Source organism: Ischnura elegans, chromosome 10 (assembly GCF_921293095.1).
Source record: "Ischnura elegans chromosome 10, ioIscEleg1.1, whole genome shotgun sequence".
In the NCBI taxonomy this organism is placed as follows: Eukaryota; Metazoa; Arthropoda; class Insecta; order Odonata; family Coenagrionidae; genus Ischnura; species Ischnura elegans.
This window is the reverse complement of record NC_060255.1, coordinates 100,470,348-100,479,227: the sequence shown is the minus strand read 5'-3', so window position 1 is coordinate 100,479,227 and position 8,880 is coordinate 100,470,348. Positions and strand designations below refer to the sequence as shown.

Below are 8,880 nucleotides of genomic sequence, written 5' to 3'. Positions count from 1 at the left end.
TCAACAACTGCTGCTGTTGCTGTTGTTGTTGCTGCTGCAATGCTTCCTGTTGTTGCTGCTGCAGGTGGTGCAGGTGGTGGTGATGGTGGTGGTGATGAGTGGGCACCTGAGCCACTCCTGAGCTCGATGTGCCCGACTTCCCTGAGTGACGCAAGGTCGATTGAAAGAGTCCTCTAACCGTTGACCCGATGAGATTTCGCCTTCGAGTTGGGCTGGGCGTGGCCCCTCCCCTTCCAGATCCTTCATGTCCAACTTGAGAACCCTCACCCGTATTTCCACTTCCGTTGTTAACACTCTCGGGTCCTTTTACACGACTTCTACTCATGACTTGATTCAAGGCAGACTGGCTGATGCCATCATCTCCCTATTTTTGGACCTGGCTCCGAGGCCCAATATGATGGACTGGCAGTAAAATTTACAACTGATCACTTCGTCAAATGACCTCAACTTTCTTTTATCTCCCTACAACGATTCATAACTTACATTCTTCACTAGCTTTGTAGAACATTATAACTTAGGTGAATGGCATCGTGGTACTGGAAGAAAAAAAGAAAATAGAGATATAAGAACTTTATAACAATAATTAGTTGAGCAAACACAATGCACAATGAATTTTTTTTGTAATTTACGACTACAGCACAACTACCCTTTTTACTAAAATATGATAGGCTTCCAAAACTTAGAAAGTTGCAATCATAGAAAATTTGAACAGTAATTTAGAAGCTTGATGCGGCACCCCCATCAACTATAAACATTTGAGTAAAAATGTATTCCCGAAACAGCATTAAACAAGACTTTATGTCAAAACCAATTTGAAAAGTGATAAACCTTAACGAGTAACAATTCTGAGAAACTTGCGAGTCTCAGTGACCGCTCACGTTTGTGACTCATGAGGTATTTACAAGGATTAATCAGGGATAAATATCCATTTATTAGAACTTGCTGGGTGAAATATAAAAAACTCCAATCATTAAATGAAGAATGGGATGTGCCTGTGAGAACATTATGCGGTGTCGCATTATGTAAACATGACAAACTTTAATGATCTTACTACGTCAAATGCACCACTCATCAACTAATTCGTTGTTTGCAAAGATTTATGGGACATAACGAGTAAAATGTAACATAGTATTTCATAATAAGCTCAAACTTTGACAACCATAAGGTGATAAATCTGCTACTGCATCAAAATAATATTAACAGCGTGTGCGTATGGATTAGATAAGTAACAAATGAATATCAAGAGCCTAACAGCGCTTAATCTCCGCTAAACGACGTTAAGCCTCAGTGGATAAGCCATTAATTTGACTACAGACGAATCCGATTTCGCCGAAGTTGAAAAAATCACCAGCAGTAAAAAAAGAGGGGAGAACAATAAACACCAAAGGCTATGAAAACGGTCTTATGATTAGGGAAAATTCTACGTTTGATTAAGTTTAACAATTATGCCGAACAAAGAGTTAACTACACCAAACTTATTGAAAGGTAAAAACGTCAGTAACGGTGACATGTACAACAACCAAACAGTTGACTTAAGTTCAAAGAGAAACTTGAAGACGTATCAATTAACTTTACATTCCGACATGGGAATACGCTAAAACGATTGACGCACACCTCAGTATCCAAATATGTAAATCATATAAAAGAAACCTTAATTGATCACTTATTAACGTAAAATACATCCTATAAAATCGTAATAACAATAAATCTACTCACATTTCACGAAAGATGAAAGTATTACGATGGTCGTTTTCTTGCCAGTTTCCTTCTCATTCCTCTGCAGCAAAATGTATATGTGCTTCCATCTGAAGTGATTGTGCTAAACAAAAGCTGTAGCCTGTATCAATGAAGGTCGCGCAGCGTTAAATCTGTCAGTGCGAAAACGTCTCTGTGATGAATTTCGATAAGACGATATTTCAAGGCCATTAAAAATATAATTAATTATAAATTTAGTTGGGAAAGGGCCTTTATTAAGTAACCTATGGCGCGCAGAATTTTTCGAAGACTGTATTATGGTTAGCTAAAATGTCTTGCTGCGACGTTGCAGAGGTACGATACACCTATTTATACTTCTGAATCAATTGGACGTATATTTCAGGTGCATGAGTTAATTTAGTTTAAGTTTGACTTTATCCTGGAGAAGACGCTCAAGGTCAGCACAGTGAAACAAATTATTAATACCTGTCAAGGTAAAAATTGTGTGATAAACATGCATGTCTCATCCTCTTGATACTGTCACTTATGTTGTGCGTTTTCTCTAGGCCGTATTCATGGATCACTCCACCACGTCTGATGATCAAGAAGTTAAGTGGGTGGTAACTACTGAACCGCAAGTTTCTAACTCTACTACCAATATGTCAACTATAACATACGGTGTCTCTTCGCCCTTACCGCTACCAGATGCGTCTGATATGAAGGAGTCTGGTCTATCATATCTCTTCGTGCCAATTGGCTTGCTAATGTTCATCGTCGGACTCTCGGGAGTGGTAAATATGTACAATTAGAATGTAGAATCATATTACGTATCCAATTGCGAAATTTATGTACTTTTCCCGTAGAATATAGACATTGAATATGTTCATGACCTCTTGAAAATCTGAAAAATTTTGCTTCGTTGAAATTACTGTAGGTTTGGGCAGTGGTTCGTAAACGACGGTTGGATCATTTACGACATCACCTCATGCCTTTGTATACGTTTGATCCCGCTGATGAAGGTGAAGATTGGGAAGCAGAACTGTTAGAAGAAGGGCCCACAGGAATTCCTGGCGCTGGTAGCCAGCTGACTACTGGGGGCCAGCAATTAAAGGTGATAATATAGGAACGTAAATTTGAATGAAAAACTTTATGCCCTATTGTTACCAGCTACTTACTGCACATCTTACAAATTATCCATATTCCTTTACCCTTTCGATTTTACATAGATTCCCTTAGCGGTTACCAGCTTAGCGGTTTAGCAGCTTAGGTTTGCGGTTTTATATAAGGCTAGCATTTCAAGCTGTTGCAATCTTCATTTTTAAGAAACTATATAGATACAACATATCTAAAGTATCTCTTCTCTATCTCAGTTGCTTACAGCAATGACATAACAACTCTATGTTTCTAAACTGAGATGTGCTGATGGTATTTTTATATATTTCTTTTTAACATCAATACCATCCAAAAGAATAATCCTATCAGATTTAATAGTTGGCACCCCAACTATTGCCCACAATGTTTCAAAGTGATTTATTTCCAATGGCTTGGTTGGCGGGTCAGACTGCTGGCTATTCCTTCTGTAGGGGCTTTCTCTAACTCGATAGCAAGTCTTATCGACGTTGCTGCGTCGTTAGCTTATCGAAAATCTTCACTAACGACAATTGGTTTTCTCTACGCTCGCTTAACGATATTTTCTCGATAGCACTAACGAAAAATGCCGATAGCTTATCCGGGGACTCGGGAGCCCGTCTTAAGCTTATCGACGCCCGCTATAATGTTTTTAGGTATCGGTTGCTCAGTGCGTGGCAAAGTTATAATTCTGCTACCACAAAGCGATAAAGGTATTTTTACTTGAAAAATTATAGATACACTTTTGCAAAGGAGATGGAAAGCATTAAAACGTTTTGCAGCAATCAATGATTATAAAAAGTGGCAACAGAGACATTAGTTTTTGCGGGGGAGTGAACATGTTGTTTGAAGTAGATTTAAGAAAGTTATTTACCTTGTGAAAATAATATTTACACATTCCAATTATAGTGCTCCGATTATTTTCAGTCGGTAGTTTATTTAGGCTCGATTGATGGGTCTTAACTTTTTAGGTAGGGATCTAACCACATCTTGAGGAGAGAGCAAATGTAATTAAGCATCTAGTGCAGAGAAGACGACTTAGGAATGCTCACAATACTAATTTTCGCCGGATTTATAATTCAAAACAACCTTTTGAATAACCCCCAATGTGGCCGTAACACTGACGGATTTTTTGACGCTTTTTTTGGCTGGCTAAAGCCACTGTTCACGAAAATAATTACGGTTTCCCTCATTTACTCAGAACTCATTAGTCGTCACTTTTAACTTTTGCAATGCTGTTAAACTAAGTCCCAACGAAAAATATGCCTGCGTTTTGATGGGTACATGCATACACTTATTTTAGTATCATTTTCAGCTACTGATTGCAGTGATTTCCTATGCCTAATTGTGGCTACCAACGACAAACCTATGCTACGCTTTGCTTTTGTGTGAATTTAATCAGTAATTCGATGCCTCAACATGGTGGGCGACTATGAAAATATTTATATTACTTCCTTAAATGCACATTTTTTTCTATGTTTACTATATCGTGCTTATCTTCGCTTTGCGTAGAATATAATTATAAGTAATAACAGCACCAACAACATTAACACTTCCGTAATCTTGACTCAAGAAATTGACACTAAAAAGCGTAAAGTATGTGACACGAGTTCATAATCACAACACTCACGATGATTCCTTCCATGACATCCGCGGTTATCAACGAATTTATTTCAAGCATCTCAAAATATGATGAAAAGCGTCAATAAGTTTTTCTAATTGAATAACTACCACTGTGGAAGTTGTGGACTTAAAGCGGAAATAAGGCAAACAATGTAAACAAGCCGTGGCTGAAGATGCACTCCGAAATTTACGTTGTTACAATACTAATAAAAATAATTTTGTTACTACTATAATCACGAGAGTGAAATTATTATAGGCGTAGGTGAACGAGTAAGTAGCAGAGAAAGTCCTCTTCAAGATAATTATACTTGAACATTACGATACATAATGCACCAAAAGTAGCCGATATTCTTCTATCGACGACTGTTGAATCCTTGAATATACACGCTTATTTTCACTAGTTTCCCCCTTATTTTATTTTTTTCTTCATGGAAATATATTACGACTCATCATAAAAACAGTAAATGAATCCACTACTAAAATAATACTCATCAGTTTTCTCCATCATTTATTATTCTTTTCCAAATCGACCGGTGCGTTCTTTAGCAGCTTCTTGTTTATTTATCGTGACTATTTATCGTTTATTAGCTACCGTAGTTAGGCACTGCTTCTTGATGCTACCGAACGAATAAATCTAGGCATTGTGATTGGTTGAAAATTCTAGCCTCACTCGCAGGCGCCGACGGTGTATTGTTTGCTATCGACGAGCCGTGGTCTTGTTTTGCAACGACGAGCTGTCATTAAGGTGAGATACAGAAATACACTTTCGATAAGAGGGTGTCGTTGCAAGAGAGGACTTTCATTAACAACCCGTTAACAACAAAACGTTAACGAGTTTGAGAAAGCCCCTACTAATGTCCTCTGGTGCAAGTTCTGCAATCAAGAATCTTTCCCTGAGTCGAAGTGCCTAACCTCTTTGTGTTTTGTTTCGCTTTGAAATGCTGTATGAACTTTTCTCCCTCAATCACTGATGCTGATACTATATCTGCTTCTGTGATTGATGTTGCCAATGAGTTTTGTAACTCTCTGATTCGTGATACAATCCATAGGTGAGTATTGCAACAATACCTGTTGTTGAACATCTTGTACCCTTGTTATTAGTATTGTCGCCATTAATGTATATCTTTTTCTTTTAAATAATTCCATAATATATTTACTCATTTGAAACACATGGAGGAGGTGGTGGTGGAGGGTCATTGGTAGAAATTTAACCACACAACTCTCTCTCTTCTACAAAGATTTCTGTCCAAACACAGAGGCTCTCAGAGACTCTCAATTTCATCTTCAAAAAATTATGAAAAGCAAAGTATGACTTTGTGAGGTTTGGCGAGGAAAGTGGCTGTGTGAGTGGTGATCTGTTGGGACCAGTTTCAACTCGTCTCTCCATTGCAGACTCCAAGTTGTCCTCTCACATCCTGGGTGCAAGGAGAAATGCCCCATTTGTGTCTAGTCCCTCTAGGCCAAAGATAAGTTCCACTGTTTGATAAGTACTTCTCTGCAGATTGGCGGAATCCGTTGCAACTCATCGCCCCATCCTTGTCTCTGAGAGAAGATCATGCTGTCATTGATAGCTCAGACTCTTTGGTGTTGATTTTCTCTTTTACATTATTTTCTTCGCACTCAATTTTGCTAGACGCTTCATTCAACTCGGCCAATGCCAATCCCTCCAGGATTTTTCTTGTATAGTCTACATTTATTGCTGATCTATCTTCATTTTAATCTACCCTCATCATCGTCATAAGTTACAATCCAAGGATTGGTTTGACACAGCGCTTCTCTTTTACATCCTACATTACCTATCCTATGTAACTCAATCTGGGGAATCCTTTACCTTTCATTCTATCCACTTGTGCCTCGATGATTGTCTCCATCAGGCCATCATGCCTCATGAACTGACCACTTAAATTGCCCTGTCTTCTTAGGAATTTCTAGAAGACTTCTCTTTGCTCATTTTCCTTACAGCAATTTCTCATCACTTATTTGATCATTTTAATCTCCATTATTCCTTGTTAGTATCACATTTTGAATGCTTTAATTAACCCAAATCATTGTATCTGCAATTCCATAGTAAAAGCAATCCTAGCTGCTCTTTTCTAAGTGAAAATAGGGTAGTTTCCTTCATCAAAGAAAATGAAAGGCATTGATTGCGATTCATTACCTACCATTTGTGTGTTCATAGTATACAAATTATTTGGTTTTAGAACCTAGTTTCTATACGAGTAGATAGGAGTTTTACATCGTCTGAGATTACCAATGCATGCATGAGGCACAGAGCTCAGGGAAACGTCTCTTAATAATCACCTATTTAAACTGCCAATGATCGGAAAGATTCCTTCGTTGGATAAGGTATTAATAATCCTTATTTAAGCCAAGCGCTACCTGCTAGCATCCTGCGTCGTATCAGCACTCAAAGCCTCGTCCCAAGGTCACCTTACTTGCGGCTGCAGGAACCAGAACAACATCACACGGGGTTTTCCCAGCATTCATACTTAGCCGTTGTGTTTTTGGGCGCTTGAAAATTTTCACTTTTCATTAAATGGCAAAAAATAGAAATCGTCATTAAAAATCTAAAGCCGTGAAATACATACTCCAGGCATAATAATATTTCGATTTAGGCAATAAAAAAATAATAGGAAACCACCCTATTATATGTTATCTTCAGTGACGTCATGGCAAAATTAACAGTACCGGAACACAGTTTGCGTAACTTTTTTTATAGTGAAATATAACTTGTTTTTTTATTAGAAATTATTATTTACATTTTATTAAAAAAATTGTTTTGGCTAGGAATGCATATTAGAAATTTTGAGGCAAGAAAATTTATAAAACTGTTATTTGACTACTTATTATATCTTTCGTTGACTAGTGCCAGAATGGCATTCTGGCGAGTTCCGGCACCATGATACCACTGATTATGTAGATGTAGTCTCTTGCTTAGTAATTGGATTTACATATTCTTTGATTCAACCTATTCTTTTTCTTGTAAACATGAGAAATATGTATGCTCTTTGTCTAGGAAAACCATGTTATTTGTAGGGATAGCTGTGTTAACTTTAATTTTTTTTTTTCTTTTGCAGGGTTATGAATCCATGGAGTCATCCTCTAAATCTCGATTAGCTTTATATAGCAAGTAGTGAAGTAGCAATACTTTCATATTAGGAAGACTGATTTTTTTGCTTTTGTTGAATACGTAATTATTTATATGAGAAATGTGCTTGAAGCCATAGTACAATGTTGAAATCAAATCCTTTCTAAGTCAGACAATCTTGTCTCCAGGGTCCAAGTATGTGTTTTTATCAGGGTACGTTTTTTACTCTTTGCTACTCTCAAGTTCTGCAGGAAATTACCATATTTTCCGGTGTATAAGATTTCATGTTTTTGACGAGACGTACTGGAACATAGTACATTTGTATTTTAATTATCAATATCTGTGTTTGAAACCTAGTCAAATGAAATTAAAACTCTAGTACAAAGGGTGCTTTATTTTCATTGAAAGATCAATTGATATTCCTTGAAGTAAAATTTATAATTTGTTAGCTACTTCATTATTTGGAATGGACTTTGTTAGTTGTTTTTTATGAAGTTCACTAGTCTAAAATCTAGTCATTTTAAGTAAATGCAACATTTTAAGGTGTTACAACAAGAGTGATGAGTTCTGTTGTTGCCATTGCCAGAGTGATATTTATTATGATTTGGGCAGTGCTGAAGAAGGAAAAATTTAGGCGGTACTCACCTAAATTTGCCAGCAGCTGAACATGTATTGTACATCTGGCCGCGATTGAAATGTCAAACTCCAACTCTTACATTAGTTCCAAGTTGTGCCGCTAGATAACTCTGAACAAGTAATTAATCATTTCCGATTTTTATTTCTGACAATTGGACAATTTACAGTAGGGTTTTTTTTACAGATTTAAAAAGGTGGTTTAACCAGTAAGCTTATAACGAGTTTGGATTTTAGGGGGGACCGGCCCAACTACAGCACTGGATTTGGGGGCGTATTTTGCCCAGTTAAAAAGCATGTCATTGAAGGGGAAATGGAGGTTGAAGCTAGTGCTATGGTCTTATATGCCAGAAAATAGAGTAAATACCTTCACCAATTCTGTTAGCAATGGCTGTCCTTTGTGTTTCAATTAGTAGTGAGACCCTGGTTGCTTTTATTTATGCAATTATCAAAGCCATCATATCATTTGTATATATACAATGTTGTTTGAGCTGAAGTGATGCAAGCATGATGTAAAATGCAAAGAATATTGCCATCAAAGAGACCATTATTGGATTTTCTCATTCATTTTGTAAATACATAAGAGTTTTTAAATTGTAAACCTAACTGAAGCTATTGTGAACTAAATGTATGTGATGAGAAAGAAAATGTGAGCAAATTTGATTGTGTGCCTATGCTGAGTCATTGAATTTTCTCTCTGTTCTATTCATTGG

General features: G+C 37.0%; 1 protein-coding gene across 4 annotated transcripts; it reads left to right on the top strand.

Moving 5' to 3' along the window:
• The first annotated feature begins 1,861 nt into the window (after window positions 1-1,861).
• On the top strand, window positions 1,862-7,920 carry LOC124166649 (uncharacterized protein C3orf18 homolog). Of its 4 annotated transcripts, none has more exons than XM_046544270.1 (5): window positions 1,863-2,015; window positions 2,099-2,152; window positions 2,262-2,486; window positions 2,630-2,806; window positions 7,524-7,920. In XM_046544270.1, the coding sequence occupies exons 3-5, from the start codon at window positions 2,271-2,273 to the stop codon at window positions 7,578-7,580; spliced, it is 450 nt and encodes a 149-aa protein (XP_046400226.1). In that variant the 5' UTR covers window positions 1,863-2,015; window positions 2,099-2,152; window positions 2,262-2,270; the 3' UTR covers window positions 7,581-7,920. The 4 variants fall into 4 exon arrangements, with proteins under 4 accessions (XP_046400223.1, XP_046400226.1, XP_046400225.1 ...); XM_046544268.1 differs by having other exon boundaries at window positions 1,865-2,015; window positions 2,099-2,189; XM_046544267.1 differs by lacking the exon at window positions 2,099-2,152 and having other exon boundaries at window positions 1,862-2,049.
• The last annotated feature ends 960 nt before the right edge of the window (window positions 7,921-8,880 follow it).

Coding starts and splice junctions, on each gene's coding strand:
- LOC124166649 (XM_046544267.1), top strand. CDS start 2,026: ATGTCTTGCTGCGACGTTGCAGAG. Junction 2,050..2,261: donor CTTGCTGCGACGTTGCAGAG/GTACGATACACC, acceptor CGTTTTCTCTAG/GCCGTATTCATGGATCACTC. Junction 2,487..2,629: donor TCGTCGGACTCTCGGGAGTG/GTAAATATGTAC, acceptor AAATTACTGTAG/GTTTGGGCAGTGGTTCGTAA.